General features: G+C 46.3%; 1 protein-coding gene across 3 annotated transcripts; it reads left to right on the top strand.

The window, feature by feature from the left end:
- The first annotated feature begins 7,875 nt into the window (after nucleotides 1-7,875).
- Nucleotides 7,876-21,633, top strand: LOC125525944 (cysteine-rich receptor-like protein kinase 7). Of its 3 annotated transcripts, XM_048690945.2 has the most exons (15): nucleotides 7,876-8,115; nucleotides 8,340-8,586; nucleotides 8,694-8,949; nucleotides 9,084-9,306; nucleotides 9,412-9,536; nucleotides 9,932-10,147; nucleotides 12,338-12,454; nucleotides 12,685-13,128; nucleotides 13,262-13,323; nucleotides 13,423-13,485; nucleotides 13,622-14,038; nucleotides 14,151-14,285; nucleotides 14,371-14,531; nucleotides 20,263-20,331; nucleotides 21,459-21,633. In XM_048690945.2, exons 2-5 carry the CDS (start codon nucleotides 8,464-8,466, stop codon nucleotides 9,464-9,466), a joined length of 657 nt encoding a protein of 218 aa, XP_048546902.2. In that variant the 5' UTR covers nucleotides 7,876-8,115; nucleotides 8,340-8,463; the 3' UTR covers nucleotides 9,467-9,536; nucleotides 9,932-10,147; nucleotides 12,338-12,454; nucleotides 12,685-13,128; nucleotides 13,262-13,323; nucleotides 13,423-13,485; nucleotides 13,622-14,038; nucleotides 14,151-14,285; nucleotides 14,371-14,531; nucleotides 20,263-20,331; nucleotides 21,459-21,633. The 3 variants fall into 2 exon arrangements, with proteins under 3 accessions (XP_048546902.2, XP_087393002.1, XP_087393003.1); XM_087536876.1 differs by lacking the exons at nucleotides 7,876-8,115; nucleotides 8,340-8,586; nucleotides 8,694-8,949; nucleotides 9,084-9,306; nucleotides 9,412-9,536 and having other exon boundaries at nucleotides 9,958-10,147.
- The last annotated feature ends 276 nt before the right edge of the window (nucleotides 21,634-21,909 follow it).

Genomic DNA, 21,909 nt, shown 5'->3' with positions numbered 1-21,909 from the left:
AGGGGGTGCGGCCGAGGCAGGCGCCCCCCTTCAACTCCCTCTGGTGGCAGCGGCGGTGGCCGCGGCCGTCCACAACAGCAACGTCAGCAGCAAACCCGCGACTACCCGGAGTGTCAGATCTACCTCAAGCATCATCCAGGAGGTGCTCGAGACTGAAGGAAATATGCCCTAGAGGCAATAATAAAGTTATTATTTATTTCCTTATAATCATGATAAATGTTTATTATTCATGCTAGAATTGTATTAACCGGAAACATAATACATGTGTGAATACATAGACAAACAAAGTGTCACTAGTATGCCTCTACTTGACTAGCTCGTTAATCAAAGATGGTTATGTTTCCTAACCATAAACAATGAGTTGTTATTTGATTAACGGGATCACATCATTAATAGAATGATCTGATTGACATGACCCATTCCATTAGCTTAGCACCCGATCGTTTAGTATGTTGCTATTGCTTTCTTCATGACTTATACATGTTCCTATAACTATGAGATTATGCAACTCCCGTTTACCGGAGGAACACTTTGGGTACTACCAAACGTCACAACGTAACTGGGTGATTATAAAGGAGTACTACAGGTGTCTCCAAAGGTACATGTTGGGTTGGCGTATTTCGAGATTAGGTTTTGTCACTTCGATTGTCGGAGAGGTATCTCTGGGCCCTCTCGGTAATGCACATCACTTAAGCCTTGCAAGCATTGCAACTAAATGAGTTAGTTGCGGGATGATGTATTACAGAACGAGTAAAGAGACTTGCCGGCAACGAGATTGAACTAAGTATTGGAATACCGACGATCGAATCTCGGGCAAGTAACATACCGATGACAAAGGGAACGGCGTATGTTGTTATGCGGTCTGACCGATAAAGATCTTCGTAGAATATGTAGGAGCCAATATGGGCATCTAGGTCCCGCTATTGGTTATTGACCGGAGACGTGTCTCGGTCATGTCTACATTGTTCTCGAACCCGTAGGGTCCGCATGCTTAAGGTTACGATGACAGTTATATTATGAGTTTATGCATTTTGATGTACCGAAGGTTGTTCGGATCCCGGATGTGAACACGGACATGACGAGGAGTCTCGAAATGGTCGAGACATAAAGATTGATATATTGGAAGCCTATGTTTGGATATCAGAAGTATTCCGGGTGAAATCGGGATTTTACCGGAGTACCGGGAGGTTACGGGAACCCCCCGGGAGCTATATGGGCCATGATGGGCCTTAGTGGAAAAGAGAAGAGGCAGCCCCTCATGGGCCACGCGCCCCTCCCCTCCCTTGGTCCGAATAGGACAAGGAGAGGGGGCCGGCCCCTCTCTCTCTTTTCCCCCTTCCGCGAATCCTATTCCAACTAGGATTGGGGGGGGGGGGGAATCCTACTCCTAGAGGGAGTAGGACTCTCCTGGATCGCCCTCCTTGGCCGGCCAGCCTCCCCCCTTTAGTCCTTTATATACGGAGGCAGGAGCACCCCAGACACACACAAGTTGATCCACGTGATCTTTTCCTTAGCCGTGTGCGGCGCCCCCAGCCACCATAGTCCTCGATAATATTGTAGCGGAGTTTAGGCGAAGCCCTGCTACTGTAGTACATCAAGACCGTCACCACGCCGTCGTGCTGACGGAACTCTTCCCCGACACTTTGCTGGATCGGAGTCCGGGGATCGTCATCGAGCTGAACGTGTGCTAGAACTCGGAGGTGCCGTAGTTTCGGTGCTTGATCGGTCGGATCATGAAGACGTACGACTACATCAACCAAACGCTTCCGTTGTCGATCTACTAGGTATGTAGATCACACTCTCCCCTCTCGTTGCTATGCATCACATGATCTTGCGTGTGCGTAGGAAATTTTTTGAAATTACTACGTTCCCCACAGAGACTGCTGGCATAGGTATGATGATGATGAGCATGAGGAGAAGGGGACAAACCTTGTCACCGACTCCTATGGCGTTGACACAAATTGGTACGCGGACACCGACGCCACACACCACATCACCGGCGAGTTGGACAAGCTGACAACAAGAGACAAGTATCATGGGCAAGATCAAGTCCACACCGCAAGCGGTTCTGGTATGAACGTTACTCATATTGGTCATTCAATTGTTCAAACCCCTATAAAAACATTGCATCTTAACAAAGTTCTTCATGTGCCCCAAACATACAAAAATCTCCTTTCTCTTCATCGCTTTACTCGAGACAATCGTGTCCTTATTGAATTCTACCCCTATTTCTTTTTGGTCAAGGACTTGGACACGAGGAGAATTCTTCTTAGGGGCAAATGCGTGGGAGGTCTTTATCCTCTCATATCTTCGTCATCATCATCATTGAATAAACAAGCACGCATCGCCATCAAGCCTTCATCATCAAAGTGGCATAGTCGTTTAGGGCATCCTTCTTCAGTTATTGTCAAGTTTGTTCTTAGCAAAAATAAACTCCCCTACTCAAATGAGTCTAGTATTGAGTCAGTGTGTGATCCATGTATGCAAGCTAAAAGTCATCAGCTACCATATCCTGTATCTACTAGCATATCTACTGCACCCTTACAACTTGTCTTCTCAGATGTTTGGGGGCCGGCTCCCACCTCAGTTGGTAGATATTCATACTATGTAAGCTTGATTGACGATTACAGTAAATATACATGGATCTATCTTCTCAAAAAGAGGTCTGAAGTGTTTCAAGTTTTCTCAAACTTTAAGAATCTTGTTGAGAGACAACTAAACACTAAGATCATTGCTATGCAAACTGACTGGGGGGGGGGGGGGGTGAGTACAAGAAGTTGAATTCCTTTTTTCAACAACTTGGCATCTCCCATCATGTTTCATGCCCTCACACACACACCAGCAAAATGGCTCCGCTGAAAGAAAGCATCATCATGTCGTCGAAGTAGGCCTAGCCCTACTTGCAAATGCATCTATGCCACTCAAGTTTTGGGATGAAGCATTCTTGACTACCACTTATCTCATTAATTTACTTCCCAGTAAAGTCATCAAGTTTGAAACTCCTGTCACACGTCTTTATGACACCACACCTGATTACAAATCATTATGTGTCTTTGGTTGTGCGTGCCGGCCCAACCTTCAACCATATAATTCTCGCAAACTCGCTTTTTGTTCCAAAAAGTGTGTCTTCCTAGGATATAGTCCTATTCACAAAGGAGTAAAATGTCTTGATGTCGCCAGTGGCAGAGTCTACATATCCCGTGACGTTGTCTTTGATGAGTCCGTATTTCCCTTTGCATCTCTACACCCAAATGCCGGAGCCATTCTCAAGAAAGAACTCATTCTCCTTCCTCCTAGCCTTCGAAACTTTGAGCAAGGGGGCGATGATTGTACTGAAAAATATGATAACCCAACCAGTTCCAGTTGTGTATCTTGTCCTGTGCAGATCCATGGAGAAACAACAGAAGAAAACGATGCTCAAAATGACCAAGATTTGATGCAAAATGGTGCTATATTGCATGTGCTGGAGAATCTGGAGGCAGGCGCGGCGAACGAGGCTGATTTGGAGCAGCATGCGACTCCGCAGCAACTGGCGGCCTCGGATCAGGCGCAGAGATCTTCGTCGGATCGCGCGCTCGCCAACGGCCCGTCTCAGCTGGCCACGTCGTCCGCCAGTGGGCCAGCTTCGAGTCGCGCGCCCACCAGCTCGTCCCAGCCGGCCACATCGTCCGCCAGTGGGCCGGCTTCGAGCCGCGCGCCCACCAGAAACCGGCCCCAGCCTGACACGGTGGGCTCGGGATCGCCAACTCCCATGCGTGTGCGCGCCTGGACAGCAGCGCCTGAAGGATCCTCTGCGGCGCGCAACTCTGCAGAAGCTGACTCCGCAAGTACAAGGGCAACCACACGATGGGCTACAGAATCAGGGTCTGGATCTGCTTTGCAAAGTGATTCGGGAACTGCTCCTGGATCCTCTGTGGCAGGCTCGCCCATGTCGTCTCCTGTGCAAAAATCTACTCCTGTTCAAGCACAACCGGCTCCAACCTCACGCGTGATGACTCGTCTGCAGAAAGGTATAAAAAAAATCCAAAAGTCCGAACTGATGGCACCATGCCCTATGGCATGTTATGTATTGCAGGAGAACCAACTTGCTTGAAAGATGCATTTGAAGACTCAAAGTGGAAAAATGCAATGGATGAAGAATATTCCGCACTCATGAAAAACAAGACGTGGCATCTTGTACCAAAAAAACGTGGTAAGAACATTATTGACTGTAAATGGGTGTACAGAATCAAGAAAAAGGCAGATGGTTCCATAGACAGGTATAAGGCACGGCTTGTTGCAAAAGGTTTTAAACAACGTTATGGTTTAGATTATGAGGATACCTTCAGTCCAGTTGTTAAAGCTGCAACCATTAGGCTTGTGCTAGCTATTGCTGTTTCCAGGGGATGGAGCTTGAGACAGCTAGACGTTCAGAACGCGTTTTTGCATGGTGTTCTGGAAGAGGAGGTTTACATGAGGCAACCACCTGGGTATGCAGATAAAAGGACACCTCACTATGTGTGTAAACTTGACAAAGCTCTCTATGGTTTAAAACAGGCACCAAGGGCATGGTATTCAAGATTGAGCTCTCAGCTGAGGTGTTTTGGCTTTGTTGCATCCAAGGCTGACACATCACTCTTCATTTACAACAAGGCAAACACGACTATCTTTGTTTTGATTTATGTTGATGATATTATAGTTGCTAGCTCTTCACAAGATGCTACTAATGCTCTCCTACATGATTTGAGTTCAAAGTTTGCCTTGAAAGATCTTGGTGATCTACACTTCTTCCTAGGCATTGAGGTTAAGAAGATTTCAGATGGCATAGTGCTAAGTCAGAACAAATATGCTATTGAGCTTCTAACTCGTATGGGAATGAAGGACTGTAAGCCTTCACCTACACCTCTGTCATCTTCAGAAAAACTTTCAGCTTTTGAAGGGGAGTCACTCAAGGAAGAAGAAAGCACAAAATATAGGAGTGTTGTGGGAGCCTTACAGTACTTGACACTGACAAGACCAGATATATCGTTTGCAGTCAACAAGGTTTGTCAGTATTTGCATGCACCTACCACTGTACATTGGACAGCTGTTAAAAGAATTGTACGATATATAAAGCATACTGTGAGCCTAGGACTTCAATTCAAACGTTCTAGCTCCACCCTTGTTAGTGCCTTTTCTGATGCTGACTGGGCAGGATGCAGTGATGATAGAAGGTCAACAGGGGGCTTTGCAATATTCTTTGGTTCTAATCTTATTTCTTGGAGTGCTAGGAAGCAAGCTACAGTGTCAAGATCAAGTACTGAGGCTGAGTACAAATCACTAGCCAATGCAACTGCTGAGATCATCTGGGTTGAATCATTACTCAATGAGTTGGGTGTTAAACAACACCGTACATCATGTTTGTGGTGTGACAATTTAGGGGCCACTTATCTCTCTGCTAATCCAATCTTTCATGGCAGAACCAAGCATATTGAAATTGATTTTCATTTTGTAAGAGAAAGGGTTGCAGAGAAGAAACTGGATATCAGGTTCATTCCTTCTAAGGATCAGGTGGCAGATGGCTTCACTAAAGCACTACCAGTCAAACCATTTGAAGAGTTCAAGAGGAATCTTAATATAGGATAGTTGAGATTAAGGGAGAGTGTTGGAAATAGAGATAGATCTCTTTGTAACAACTTGTGTAATCTCAACAAACTCTATCTCCTCTCCCTCTCCACGCATCTATCCTCTCGATGTAACAAACCGAATCCTAGCGATCGGTTCTGATGTAAACGCCACGGTAGGGGTTTTTCCTACCCAACATCAATATAAACCACGCGGCTCTCCTCCAGGAGAGTAGGAACGCTTCCATACGCAACGCCAAAGAATCCGACCAGCGCGTCGATGATGCACTTGGTCGCCATTGCTGCAACACAACAGAGAAACATGGCATATATCATCAAATCTAATGCACTGCTCTGAAGAAATTATTCACATTTCGTGTAAATCGTCAAAAAACAAACACCGCAGGATGGAAAACAAACAAGCACCACCACTAACACACACAATCAGCTGTTTTCTCGATTCGCAAAGACATGGACATGGCACATGAGGGCCAGCCGCTATGAGACAACAAAACCATCTAGTTGAACACGGGATGGATTATGATATTATTGGGTAAATGAAGGGCCATGCAACTCTCTGCATGGATAGGGTAGTTTTGTCAGTGTCTTCCTTACCCACAAACTTGTCACTCCTAATCTCAAGTGCAGGGGCAGGGGCAGAGGAAACTTACCCACAAACTTACCACCCCCACTAGGTTGCCCAGCAGCCAAAACATTTGTACATTTTGTTCCAAAATTCTTTGGATTCAGGATCTTCTTCCGCATCTTCAGTCGCCTCAGAGAGATGAAGCCTCTCTCCTGACTGCCCAAGCAGTCCAAATTTTTATCTTTATTGCACTTTGTGTGCAGGGATATGATCCTTCTAAGCTTGTGTCAAAGAGGGGAAATTGGCAGTACACAACATAACTGCCTCATACTATGGCATAACCACAGTCCCCTGCTCTGACAAAATAACTGCAGGAAAATCATTATTGGCTTCCTCTTTATTGCACTTTCCATCACCACCAGCATCATCATCAAGTTTTTGTTTTTTATGAAGCCTATATTCCTATGAGAAAATGGATTATTTGCCACACTTTACTTCTAACTTCGATCATTTGCCCCTCCCCTCCCTCCCTCGAGATTGACGGGTGGGGCCGGGCCCACTAGACATTGAGACAATCCTGGGGAAAATCATCAGACCCCATGTAAAGTGGGGCAAATGATCCAATTGCCCCATACTACATAAGGGTTGTCTAGTGGTGCACAATCTTTTTATCTAATGATCTTTTGGACATGTCTGCCATGGTGGGTTTGAAGAAGGATGTGCTCGGGGTTATGCACCTGTTGCAGGAATTTACTTTCCTTAAGATTATAAGAGGGAGGCCAACTTGCAAACTAAGGCATAGTCTAGTGGTGTGAAGGGGCTGATGCCTTCCCACCCACCCAGGTTCAAGACATGGTACTTGCAATTTGGGTTTGTTGCACCAATTATACTGTAGGGGGTTCCCTTACAGTCTTTCTGTCAAAAAAAAAGAGGGAGGCCAACTTTGTGGCTCATGAAGTTGCTAAATTCTGTTTCAATAGTAGAGTGGATGTCCGTTAGTGCGTGGAGCTCCGCTAGGTGTGGCGTGGTGGGTTGCAAATGATTGTATTTCTTGATCAATATATAGAGTGCTTTCGAAAAATAAAAAAAAAGGTTCCACATTATATTAGAAAAATGTCAAGGCGTGTCACGTAAAATGCTCATGGGTATCACGAAGCCCGAAGACCCATCTGGTTGTGCGGCACGCTTGTTTGAATCATCGATTAGCAAACCCGAAGCCCCATCTGGTTAAATTTGTCATCTTGCTCTAGAGTTGCAGTTGTTTATGAGGTACGGTAATACTATATTTGATTCGTTCTGACCAACTAAGGTTTAGTAGCACTTGGGGTTGGATGCATGCACACACACACATAAAGAACTCATGTTTGTTTGAAGAGAGTAGAGACCTCGGATGCTCTTGGTGGAGAGGCAGATGGATGAGCCATTGCATTGGGCCGATCTGGTTTTGGGAAACGAGTAGGCGGCATTAGAAAAGTTGCAACGAGCCGGCGTTATTTCCGGTCGGAGCCAATGAGGTTGAAAAGCTGTCGGCTTGATCCATGCCGCCTACTCGTTTCCCAAAACCAGATCGGCCCAATGCAATGGCTCATCCATCTGCCTCTCCACCAAAAGCATCCGAGGTCTCTACTCTCTTCAAACAAACATGAGTTCTTTATGTGTGTGTGACAAAATATTATGAGAGATAGATGTGTGTGTGTGTGAAAAGTTGCAACGAGCCGGCGTTATTTCCGGTCGGAGCCAATGAGGTTGAAAAGCTGTCGGCTTGATCCATGTCGCTCACGTGTACCTGCTGGAAACAATCAAAAGCCTCCATATTTTTTTCTACGCCTCACCACTTGCAAGGCGCCTCACTCAGCTGAAATAGCCTTACGTTTGCACTATACACCGTAATCCTTCAGTCCAGAGTTTTCCTAGCGCAAGTTTGTCCTTGGGTCTCGCCTCCTGCAGGTTAGTGTTGAACTGTTGATTCGTCCTCTCCCAACTCTAGATTTGTTCTTTTTGCTATTTCTGTTAGTCAGCGTTTGGAGACTGTTGTTTGGGTTTCTTCCTTCTTGCTAATGGGTGGAGAAGATGCATGTCTGTCTCTTTTCAGACTGTTCTGGTCTTTTTTGCCATCTGTTTACCATCACAAAATATATACTGTTTATGGACTATCATACTTACCTATCCAGGTTGAGGAGTACACAGCTTCGATCTAGCTCGGTTTCCAAGTAGCTTGATCCGAGATGGATCCTGACGGCAGTGAACTTCTTGCTCTGGAGATGGCACTATATTTTTTTTTTTGAACGCAAAGAGATGGCACTATATGATGAAAGCGTGGATCCAGCCCCCCTGTCGCTGCCACTTTTGAAGGCCATCACAAAGAATTTCTCTCAAGGTCAACAAATCGGCACTGGAGGGTTTGGAGAAGTTTACAAGGTAATTAATATGATTAGTAATGCATGTGCCGACTTAAAATCTCCTAGCCATTTGGCCATGAGGTTACACACGTAATCAAGGTTGACAATTTAAGCCTTGAAATGCAGGGAGAGCTTCGAAATGGGACGGTCGCCGTAAAGAAGCTTTACAGCGCAATTGTCATTGATGAGAAGAATTTCCAAAGTGAGGTTGATTCTCTCTTAGGGGTCAAGCACAAGAACACAGTACGGTTTCTAGGATACTGTTCCGATACTCAACAAGTAATGGACAAATTCAACGGAGTAACTGTCTGGGCAGAACAACGGCAGAGATTGCTCTGCTTTGAGTTCCTACCAAAAGGAAGCCTCGCCGACTATATTACAGGTACAATCTGGCACATTCTCTTGTTCTATAAACTTCCACGGGCTTGCCTACATACATTTATAGTATTTCTTTTGGCCTTCTTGCCCAAACAAATATAAGAGGAATCACATGCCTTTGGTGTATACACCCAACAGATCCATCTGCTGGACTTCTGTGGGAAACACGATATAAGATTATTAAGGGCATTTGCGAAGGTGTACATTATCTTCATCAGCAGCATATCATTCACATGGATCTAAAGCCCCAAAATATACTACTAGATGGTAATATGATGCCCAAAGTTGCGGACTTTGGTCAATCAAGGCGCCTAAGTGAAGATCAAAGCCGGACCATCACACAACACATAGTTGGATCATGGTAGGCAAGCTAATTCTTTTCGAGAAGTCCATTGTTTTTGTCTGATACCACCAGCTTTGTACCCTTTGTTTGTTAACATGTGAAATCACATCAATCATGATGCAGGAGATATTGTGCACCGGAATTCATAGGAAGCGGAGTAATAACAAAAAAAAAATGACATATATGGTCTAGGTGTTATTTTTCTAGAGGTGCTGACGGGGTGTAAAGGGACTGACAAAGTTGAGGATGTAATTACCATTTCTTCTTATTCCCAGCGAGTTCTATACATGGAAATTTTTATTTTATATTTGAAGTTAACAAAAGATTAAAAACAATACGATGAGCATATCAAGCGCAAAACACAGGTTTGTTGCAAAAAATGCAAGCCACAATTGATAAGCGTAGGTAAATAAGATTCATATTCAGAAAGAAGAAGATGTGAATGCTGTTTTTATAGTAATCAATCTTCTGGTAATGTAACATCTATCTATCTATCTATTATACACTAAAATCACAATATGAACCAAAAAAATAGTAAAATTGGCTAGAAAATCCCACAATAATCAGAAACATCCAACCCCTCTCTAAACTAATGAATCACAACTATTGAAACTTAAATTCCATATATTTGTCAAATTTGCAGGTACTTGAAAGTTGGATGAACGTGCTTGAAACAACGCAAGGGCACCATATACCGCTCGAACAAGTAAAATTATGTGCTGAGATAGGGATACAATGCATGAACGATGATCCAAAGAATAGGCCTACTACATGGGATGTCATCCTCATGCTCTTTGATGAAGAAGAAATTTCAAACTGGTCTGCCAGAGGTGTCGTAAGGAGTGCATCTATAACACAGGTGCGATCACTTGGAGTAACTTCATTGAATACTTGTGGAGTGGGTGAAGTTTAAGTTTCCATTAGTGTTTTCTCCCTAAAACTTGTGACATAGCCTTGCTTTTTTGCTCAAAAATCGGACCAAAATATTTCCCTTTTTGTTTTCGACGAATGTTAAGTGCAGGTACGATATGGTGGTGTGAACCTTCTCTTAATACAGCCAAATAATAATGTTTGCTTAGACTAGTAAAAAAGAAGAATGAATAAATGGAGAAAGAAGCGATGGTGACTCTAAGACTTACTGAGCACAAGAGCTGCTTCGGAACAACCCCACCACTCACTTTAAAGTGATTTTTCATACTTCACTTAATCTAATCACTAATCAAAATTAGATCGCTAGTTAGATCCTAATCTGCCTCTATCTCATAGTCCCACCGCCGCCTAGTTCAGGGTAAACTCTTGCACACAATGGAGTAGTTTCTCACAGTCCCCGGAATTACTTCATGTACAATCACTTGTGTCTGATTTTTGTACGACGTCAGATGGATGGATGTGGCAGGCCCTTGATAGCTGATTAATCCATGGTTGTGATTATGTGACATATCAAAATTATTCAAATTCAACCGTATGTGCACAACAGACCGGTTATAGGGTTTACGGTACAGGGCGCACACCCCTTTCTCCATGCTCGGCCGGCCCACGTTCCTTTTTTCTGTTTAAAGACGCAAAAAAAACATGTGTACAGCGATTCAAAAAGGCGATCTCCTAGCTCAGTGTTACTTGTCACAACCAAGCAGCCACCTGCCTTGACGTGTTAACTTGTAGCTTTTTTCTTCTTTTGTCAAATTCGACAAACTTTTTTCAAATTCAGTGAACATTTTCAAATTCAATGAACATTTTCCAAATTTGATGAACTTTTTCTAAATTTGATGAACTTTTTTCCAAATTCGATGAGATTTTTTGAAATTCATCGATGAACTTTTTTAAATGTGATGAAATTTTCCAGTAAATGTTTTTTTCCGAACTCGACAAACTTTTTTCAAATCTGATGATTTTTTTTTCAAATTCGATGAACTTTTTTTTTAAGTTTGTGAAAAACAATAAAAGTCCGTAAAGCATTTTTGAATTTACGATTGTTTTTGTTTTTTAAGAAAATCCTATTTTTTTTAAATCAACGGTTGTCCAATCAAATGACCAACCGCGACTTTCTATTTTGGAGGGAGTGGTCCATGACTTGAGGGCGCTCAAGCAATCAGGGAGGGTGGCTGTTGAAGCGACCGGAGCAGGGGAGAAAAGGTGAAGCGCTCGCCTCACATGGGCCAGCTCACGAACAGGGGCTAGTGAGCGCCTGTTCCCGATAATTCTACACTTACGGGCAAGCTGACACGGAAAGCATCTACAAACTACTCCCCACCAATCTTTTTCTCCCCTTGATTTCCAGCGCGGGTCCCACCCCCTCCTTATTTCCAATCAAGGCTTCACACTTCAGTCTATAACTTCAATCTGTAAAAATCCATCGGTAAGTGTAGCATTTCTCGCCTGTTCCCCACGTGAAGGGCAAAGTGCGGCCATCGTGGGCGGTTGGCGGGGCGGGCTCCAACGAACTGCAACATCTGAAGCCCATTTAGGCAGGTCACGCACAATAGGGCTGGACGGGATGCTTTGCACACTAGTGTTGGACCAATATAATTAACAAAATTTGATTATTACTTGATTCATGTATCAATAGCTACCGATTCTGAACTTTCACTTCAATCTTGTTCAACTCTTTTTGCATGCAATGCTTTTTTTAGGGGCTGCTTCTAGGCATAACTGATTGCGAATTTAGCTCATAGAGGGTGTACCAAAGCATGAATACTAAATTTATTTCACAATACTGGTACTTTTGTGCTTGTCCAAACTCAAACCTCCCTAAGTTTGGAAAACATTACAGAAAACAAACTGAAATCTACAACACCAGATTGGATCCAGATTCATCATAAATCATATGCTTATATTGTATTTACTTGGCATTATAGATGTTAATGTATGTTCTCTAAATCTGTCGTTAGATTCATTATAAAACATATGCTTATAATGTATTTATTGGGTGTTGTAGATGTTAATATATTTTCTATAAATATAATCAAACTTAGAGAAGTTTGACTTAGGATAAACCCAAATGTACCACTACTGATTTCTAGAATCTTCGCTTCCACGTTTTCTGTTATAGGAAATGCCTCTCATTGCCAAGTTGGAGTATGAGATGAAGTTGATGAATTTGTATGGACGGCCATTCTTACCGAAGCGAGTTAGTGCACTCAAGAGAATAGAAGAGGCAAGCACTAAGGTTGGTTACCACCTAACATGTAGAGAAATCAAGCATACGCATGGGTAGTAGTAGTAGTGTAAGGCAAATTAATTTGAAGTATGCACTTGTTGTAGTCCCCTCACTTAATTTGACCCGTGCATGTATCACAATATTAGTGAAAAACGATATCTTTACTAGAGATATAACTGCCAAATAATTCCTGAAAAGCTCATCATGGTGCCACCCGTGTTGGCATATGTTGTTTGCAGACAATACACCTTGGGTTTACGGATAGTAAGATCCTGGATATCCACCCTCTCAAGCTCCAATTTGGCTTCGAGGCCGGCAAGCGAACCAGTTGCCCGTTGAGCCTAACCAGCAAGGCAGATCAGTATGTTCTCTTTAGCATTATACCGGAGTTCAAGGATATGTACTCGTGTGAAGAGAATGAACTTGTGCATCCAATGTCCACTTGTGACGTCAGCATCACATTGGTGGAGCAACAGCAGCGACCGCTAAAGATGATATATATACTGATGATTACGTCTGAGAGCAAGTCTGCGCTCGACAATTTCATGACATCCATTAGCTGGGATGATATGATGGAAGAGGTGGATTTACCGCAGCGAGTTGAGGAGCTGGGGTGCCAGATGCATGTGGCGATGGTGACGGGTGCAGTCTGCCCACAAAGTTCAACGGCAATAACCCCCAAGGTGAGCTAGATTGCTCTAGTAACCCACCAAATTAAAATCAATCCACATTATCTATTATTAGTCGTCACAACTAGCATTGGAGGTTTCACTAACCTAGCTAGGTTTTATTGTTTGGTGGTAATCGATCGATCAGATTATAGTCACCGAGGAATTTAAGTCAACCACTACGATGGATGTACATCCAACGGAACCATGGTGAGTAGATTCTTTCACGATGGCACCAAAACTAGCATGCATGATGTCATATTGAAATATATTTTCACACTTTAATTGTGCCTTGTTTACGTACTACAGGATTTTGGTAGTTGAGAACTTAAGGCAAGTTTCCATTTGGGACTACCAGACACAGTCACACAGGTAACTGTCATATAACACCTTCTATGTTAAGTTCATTATTCTGTTCATGTTAAGTTCATTATTCTGTTATTTTTTCCTTTCAGTAGTCTGAGACGAAACCTAGCTAATAAGGGCTCTATCTTTAATGAATCAACAGAGAGTAGTGATGTCGTTTGACTCCAATGAGAAACAACGTTGGGTTAAGAAGATAGTAGATAACTATGTCTGGGTTCATGCGGCAAAGTTCATCCCACGGAAGCAATGGTTTGTAACTGGGGAAGACTTTGGGAAAATCCGTGTGTACTCGTGTGTTACAATGACAGAGATAAAGAAATTCCGAGCTTATTATTCTGCTCATATCCATTCTTTGGCGGTTCACCCAACCTATCCATTGCTAATAACGCTAGCAACGTGGGATGATTGTGAGGACCCCATCAGGCTTTGGGACTGGGATAAGGGCTGGAAATGTTGTCAGAGAATTAGCGGGGGCTCGGCATGTGGACCTGACACTCAGTTAAGGTTTAACCCCAAGGACACAACAACATGTGCTGGTGCTCAAGACGGAATTTGCCATGTAAATGACTTGTTTCTTTCTACATCATTTCATTTTCAGTGGTAACTTAATGCATGCACTTGCCATAGAGTTGAATTTAATTTTGATCTCTATAATTAACTAAACTTTCCAGGTCTGGTCAGTTCATTCTTCCAAGCCTCTCATCACAATAATGCCCCCGAACTGTTATGGAGACGTGTGTGACTACCTCTACACTGATAGTCACCGACAATATCTTATTACCATCACTGAGGACTGTGCTTTAAGGGTATGCCATATCTCCGCTCAACAACATGCATGCCTGATTGCAGTTTTAATTGAACTTCTTTTACCTTCTGTACGTGTTCAATTAGGTATGGGATTTGCAGACAGAGAAGTGTGTTCATGAACTCTCTTTATGTGGCAAGTCGATTGGCCTTGTCGTTTGCCACCCGGAACTTCCCCTATTAGTTGCAGCAGCCTCAGGAGAGGGGGATGACAAGACCGTTTGCTTCTGGAACTCCGCTAACTACAGGTAATTAATACTACTACTGCATCAGCTCAATATTTCTTTTCTTTACAGACGGAGTACTTGCCATGGAGTAGCATTTTGAATGAAAATGTCATTTACTGAAAAATTAATAAAACTACTGCTGATTTTTTGCATATACTACTGTCTACATAAATGCGCTAGCACTAAAATTCTGTATCCAACCATGCAAAAATGTGTGCCTATTTCTCAGGTGAGTGTAAAATATATGTGTGTGTGGTCCGAACAATACACTGTCTCGATTAATACCAGGTTTCTTGTGTGCTTGATCATAAAGGGTTTCTCCCCGCTTTATATTGCAACCATCCCATACACCCTCCGGAGAAGTTCCACCACACTCCTTGCACTCTGAAGCATCGTACGGAGCAACAACTTCAAGACGGAATGGAATGAGATGACGACGCCCGTACATATCCTAGGGGCTAGGGTTTGCCTGGTACGCGGAGGCAATGGGGGATGGGTATACCCGACGCCCTTCAAGAAGGCCCGTCGATGGATAAGCTGCCAGGGAATTCTCCCGACCCAACCACCCACCACCACCCCGGACGATCTGTAGTGTACCACCGAACCTACCGCCAACCAGCCTGTGCCACCATGGTCACCGGACCAACTTCGGCGTCTCACTGAGGCCACCGACACGAGACCTGGAGGACGGAAGAGGGAGACAATGGGCTCGGGGGCATCCGCAACACAGCCGATGGGAGGGACATCCTCCATCGCCGACGCGGAGCCGACGACAAGGACCTACTAGACCCCTATTGGCCCGACCGGAACCAAAATGGTCCAGACAGCCCCTGCCGCCGCGCTGCAGCTCGTCGGCCGACAAATCCTCCCTCGCCTCCTCACCACCACCATTAGGGAGCAGCGCTGCTTCCCGGTGACCCACCGGCCCACCCCAACCCAGATGGAGCACAAAAGGGCCCATGTCTAGGCACCACCACGCCGCCCCACGACCAAGGGCCGCGCCACCATATCATGGGATACATACCGCCAAGCCACACTGCCGCTGGCTGAGCAGCACCACCGCCATCAGGAAGCCCCTGCACCCCCATACACGCGCGCGGGCAAAGCTCGGCCAACCGCCACCAGCACCGCGCGGGCAGGGCCTAGCGGACCATGCCAGCGGCAGTGGGAGGGGAGAACATCGGGGAGGGGGCTAGAGGAGAGCGGGATCAGGGGGTTCACCTGTCGCCCCCGCGGGGGGGGGGGGGGGGGGGTGGTGAGGGGCGAGCAGGATCAAACAAGAATATATGCATTATATGCCAGTTACTTTTATGATTTCTCATCTAAAATGTAAAGACTATGATAAACTAATTCCCCACGTAAAAGCGAACTAGAATTATGGTGTTCAACGATGCGCAAGGAGATGTGTATTCGCAAAAATAAATGGTTATCCTTCTTTTGGGGAAAAAATGCTCCATGCATGGAAGTCAGGCGGGTACATATGGATATTGCCAAACAGTATTACATACCATATTTTCTTCCAGTGCCAAAAGTTGGTGTCGATAGTGTCAAGATATGAATATAGAAAGTGTCTACATATTAAGAATATGGAATGAACACACCAAAAAATATGATATGGAATGAACACATTGAAAACACCGCTTGGTCTCAACTGCTCCCGCGAGCGGCTAGGCGAAGCCCTAGCCCACCTCCCACCTCACCTTCCCCTCGCCGCCGCTGGAGGGCGCGGGCGGGCAAAGCCTGGTCCGCGTCGGCGGCGGCGGGGCTCTCCTTCCTCCTTGTCTGGCGGCCCGTGGTGCGAGACGCGGTGGTCAACAGGGGCGCAGCGCTTGGCGTGGGGTGCGGCGGCTGCGGCGAGGCGTGCAGGCGTCCTTGCTGTGGTGGCTATGCGGACACGTGCGCAGCAGGGGCAGGTGGTGCGTGCTTGCGCGGGACGGCGGTGGTCGGTTTCTTGATTCAGATCTGGACCAGGGGCGTCTCCAGTCGTCTGGTAGCGGGAGGCGCGGGCCATGGCGGCGCGGGATGCTGGGTGGTGTGGGGGCAGACATGCTCTGCGGGCGTCACTCCTTTGGAGTTGGTGCAATGAGCGGCACGGTCGCCCCGGCGGATCCGAGCTTCCGTCGATCGGGGGAGCCATGGGTGGCGAGCACGGGTTGGCGTCGGCCTGGCTGGCCCCGTCGCAGCTTGCGGTTGCGCCGATGGGCTAGGGCTCGGTCCGACAGCCGGTGGTTGTACCGTGGGTTCTCCCTGCGAGCGTGGAGGCAGGGTTGTGGTCAGCCGGCGGTGGCCTGGGCGTGGTCGGCGATGACGGGACCATGTGCGCGGAGCCGAGGTGGGGCGGGTTGCCGGCTGGCTCGTAGGTGGCCGGACTTGCCGGCCGCCATGTGTCGCCCCCATGGTTGGGCCAATGACCGCCTGCACTGGATGCGTCTGCTGGCAATAGGCCGACGGTGTGGACAAGCCGCCAGGCAGGAGTTTGACCTGGTCCTCCTGCCTAGAGTTCTTTGATTCCTTCGCGTGGTTTGGTTGCCTTTGGCTATGTCAAGGTGGGTGCTGCGGCCCAGTTGGCGAGGCTTCCTCACATTATAGCGTCGGTAGAGGTCCTGGGTAGTGCCGGCGGTTGGATCGGTGCTTCAAGCCACGGCCTTGGCGTCGTCTGAGCTGGTTTCTTAACGATGGCCGTCGGAAGCCACTGAGTCATGCCCCCGGTTCATCGGGATTGGTGTGGGACTGCAGGCGTGGGCGCCCCGACGATGGTGGCGCTGACACTGGCTCGGTGGCTGATGCCGGGCTTATCCTCCCGTAATTTGTGCACTGTGAAGCAGGCGATGGGCGATCTCTCGTGGCTTGGAAGCCGAGGCGGTGGCCCTAGAAGGTAGTCCTCTTGGTTGGCCCTCCGAAAGGCACCATGGCGGTGGTGGTGGCTATACCTCTTGGTCATGTGGGCGGCATGAGGTATAGTGATGGGTGGCTTGGGCAGGCCATTTGTCTTCCGCAGTGGCTACGCGATCCGGAGCTGGGGATCTGGACCCGCTACGCCTCTCTTGAAGAACTCATGGTGGCATGGGGGAGCTACTGAGCGAAAGCTCTGCGCCTTGTCACCGACAATGGCGACGCTCATGGGATCCGTTATCTTCTCGAAGACATCTTCGTGGTGCTCTTCTCCATGCCTGAGTTTCGGGTGCAAACCCTTGACCGTTGGACTCGACAGCGGCGACGCCTGGTGCCGTTCTCCCTCCTGAGGGTGTTGTCGTGGAGCTTAGGTGTTCTAGGGTGTTGTGTGGCAGTGTTCTCAGGTCTTCCTATGATATTTTTCAGTCACGTAGTCTCTAGCGGTCTGCGTTTCCCGTTTATACCGGAATCTGCTTTGTAAAAGGGTCACCTCATCATCTTGTATCATTCAGCCGTGTACTTTGTGTGGTTGGGGCTTTATTTATAAAGCGGGGTGAAAGCCTGTTTCAAAAAAAATATGATATGTTAAAAGGTTATACTTAGCCAGATATTTCTAATAGGAAAAATCTATTTTAGAACCTTCAAGAAACTTGGTCGTATCTGGGCGGGTGGATGCGGCGGATCCCATCTGAGGCGGCGGGGGCGGCTCCTCTCGTGCGATCCAACAGCAGCGGCTGGGACGGCGACTCCGGGCTGTGCGGCGGGGGCCGGAGCACCATCGCGGCGGCGGCGGCCCTGAATGGGTGGCAGCCCATCCGGCGGGGTGGGCTGTCCTGGTCGTGATGGTGATGGCGGTCACTGCGGATCCAATGCCCCGTTTGGATCTGTCGCGAGGAGGCCTTCCGCCGACCGGCGGCGCGTGGAGGGACCGGTGAGGAGATGCCGGATCTCTGCCGGACTACCGACGACGACATACGTCTTCGTGACGAGGTTTCGCTCGGTTCCAGCCAGCTGCGAGGTCGGGAAGACGTGGCTTCTGGTGAAAATCGCGCCTGACTGCGGTCTTGGCGGACGATGGCAGCGTCTCAGACGTCGTTCCCTTCTGGAGGCATCGTCGTTGCTGGTCACATCCACCTGATCGGGAAGTTCCAGGGGAAACCCTAGATCTGGGTCTACCGGAACGGACAATGACGATGCCTTCGGTATCGTTCTCCCTCATGGGGGCATCGTTTTGGAACAAGTGCTGGTTGGAGGGGACAAGAGGAGGAGCGGTGATTCATCTGGTCCATTGATGACGGCGGATCTCGGCGGCGTGGCGCAATGGAGACTCAGCGCCTGATGAGCGGAGATGGACTCGCGCAGGAGGGTGACGCTGCCTGGCGTCGTGGTGGTGTCGGCGGTAGATAGACCGGGCAAGGTCGATGCAGCAGTACAACTTTGAAGATGGATTGGTGGCAGGTGGCCGCGGCGGCCTCGCAGACGTCCTGGTTGAGGGGCACGCCGGACTGGTGGGTGCTCATACCCGGCAGGCGTCCTGATTGGGACCTCAAGTCTTAGATGTTAGGTTTGACTGTGAGATCTGTTTGGTATTAGGCCGAGACTTTCAGCGCCACTACATCAACTGGATAGGGATAGCGACATGTGTTGCTTAGTTGGTGGCTTTAGACTTATTGTTGTATGACTCTGTAAGGTTTTGTGTCAATATTTAATAAAATGGCCATATGCATCTTCCAGATGCAGAGGCAGGGGGTCGTCCTCCTTTAAAAAAAAAAACTTAGTCGTTCACATAACCCTTTGATGTTTTGTTCGCTTCCTTACCCCCTCAACTATCTCATACGCGTCAAAAAATGTCCTTGGCTGGTTTGCCCCGATTGGATGCTGACGCGGACGCGGTCAAAGACGATATATTTGACCTACGGGTGCATCCCCCTCGTTAAGTTAGGCTGCCATTTGGGTAGGACACTCTCTCCCTTACGTGTGGGGACCATGGGAAAAAGAAAAGTTAGATACTATCTTTGTTTTTATAGGTGGGGCCCTCCAGGAAAAAAAACAAAAGGAAAAAAACAAAAGAAAAATGAAACAGTGGAGCAGACGCACGCGGTGGAGCCAGTGGCCATGGCTTCTCCGAGCGACCAATACATACGGTGGAGCAGCAAGGGAACCTGCGGTCGACGCCGGCCAACTACAGGTCTCCTAGAGCTGCAGCACGAGCATGCATGCGGTGGTGCCGGCCTCCATGTACGCTGAGCATCTTCAATAGACGATATAAAATACATCATCAAATTGTGCTTCGAGTAAAATTTACATCATAAAAATATGGTTTTACATCATAAAAACCCTTCAACTTCAATAGATGATGTAAAATTTACTTCACCAAAAAAAAATTCAACTCTAACCGATGATGTAAAATTTACATCACCACGGAGACGGCCATGGTGAGGTGTGTTGGAGCGGTGTTGGCGGCGTCGGTGTCCGAGGAGGTGTCCATAGGATTTGGCAGGCGACGGGCACATGGCGGGATGGTTCCACTCGGCAGTTGGGGTTGCGCATGTTTTGCCTTAGTTTTGCTCGAGCACCCAAGTACTGCAATGGTGCACAATTTTATATCATTTTGAATAAAACAATTTGCATCTATCAGCGGTTTTGTGCGATGTAAGAATTTGTTCGAGATGCTCTAAGCTCCACCAGGCCGGCGGCATCGACAGGACCGGAGGCAGACTAGATGATGGAGGCGCCAACAATTTAGGATGCGTCGATCTGATTCTTTCGGTTGGGTGGCTCCATGGGGCTACACGAATTCATTTGACACCCTCGCAACAAAAATCATTTTCACAACTGACTGTGGACTGTATGTTTACAGGCTTCTGAAGACTTTTCAATGGACACATGACAGTGAGAATTTGGATTTTGCATTTGTAGGCTCAAGAAGGTATATAATGCATCTTTTTGGTCACTTTTATACCATATTCAGATGTGCGAATGAAGGGACACCTTAGTGGATTGCATAATATCTATTTTTTTGAACCGATGGATCGCATAATATTGGCCTATAAATGGTTCAAAGTTCATTTTTAAAAATATATCTTTGGAGCCAAAGATTTTCTATGGAAAGACGTTCAATTTTTAGTTTCTTACTGCCCGTGTGCAAACTGAGCAGAAGTACCCACATCCTAGAAATGTGGAATAATTAAAAAGTCTTAAATAAACAAGAAATATTTGAGGGTCAATCAAAGCATTAACAGTTTCCCCGCAAAAAGAAAGCATTAGCAATTAACCATTTCTCAAGCTCTATTGTCTTGTACTCCCTCCTTCGGGGGTGCTAGATACATCCGTTTGAGCGTCAATTAATATGAGGCAAAGGGTGTATTACTTTTGACCCTTTCCAACATCTAACTCTATATGTCCTTCTAGTGAAGTTCTCTTTGAAATGTAGCAATTGAACTGCAACATGGATGTTTTTATAGAAAGTAGTTGAGTTTTTTTTTATTTCAGGCACACTGAAACGTGGCTTATATATATTCCCTCCGTTTCTAAATATTTGTCTTTCTAGAGATTTCAACAAGTGAATACATACGGAGCAAAATGAGTGAATCTATACTCTAAAATATATCTATATACATCTGTATGTAGTAGTCCATTTGAAATCTCTAAAAAGACAAATATTTAGGAACGGAAGGAGTACATACTAGTGTATTTTACAAGCGTGGGGTTATAAAACGGTCATTGGTATACTAAAGTGTAGGATAAAAGCATCAGTAGCTGGCCTCTCTTAAGCTCTGTTACTTTTTGTTAGTTTTTGGCAGGCAGTTTCCGACTTGTAACTCCATCCTTTGGTGAAGTTTTGCTTGAAATGAAGATAACTTATATATTAGAGGTACTGTAAATGGTGGTATCTTAGAATCGTAGAGATATTAAACGGTCTTCACTAAACTACGTATAGTGAAGAATCAAGGCATCATTTCCTTCAGCTCTATTGTATTGAGTTTGTTTTTTGGCATTTCGGACTTAACTCTACCTTTTGAGAAAATTTCAACCTATAATGTATTTTCCGTGTAGGGTTATCATCGCACATGATGAAGGGATAGAAGTCCTGGACATGGACCTGGAAGCACTATCGCGTCAGCAATAGGGACAGCAAACCAAACGCCACCTAACTATCTGCCTGCAGTGTAATAGTACCAACTACGTACAGTTGAAATGTCAAGTCATTTTTGTTCTCCACAAATCCAAGCGCAGTACAGATAATTTATGAATTTTCTACTGAATTAATTTGATGTGAGGTCCGGAGCGGTGCTCATCTCAACCCAGCCCGATCAATTTCCTTGCGTAACAGACGTGCGATCCGATCACCATGCCCTCTCTGAACATGCCATCCCGCCATCCTATGGATCAAGGCCACACATGCAGCTACTGCCCCGCCGTAAAAGAAGCACGACTCGGCCCTACTACTTCTACGCAAAGAAAACAAACTAACGTGACACCATGCAAGGTCCTCACACACATGCTC

Source organism: Triticum urartu, chromosome 7A (genome assembly GCF_056163025.1).
Source record: "Triticum urartu cultivar PI428250 chromosome 7A, HENAU_Tu73, whole genome shotgun sequence".
Taxonomy (NCBI): Eukaryota; Viridiplantae; Streptophyta; class Magnoliopsida; order Poales; family Poaceae; genus Triticum; species Triticum urartu.
The sequence above is the reverse complement of the archived record's forward strand: the minus strand, read 5'-3'. Positions and strand labels throughout refer to the sequence as shown.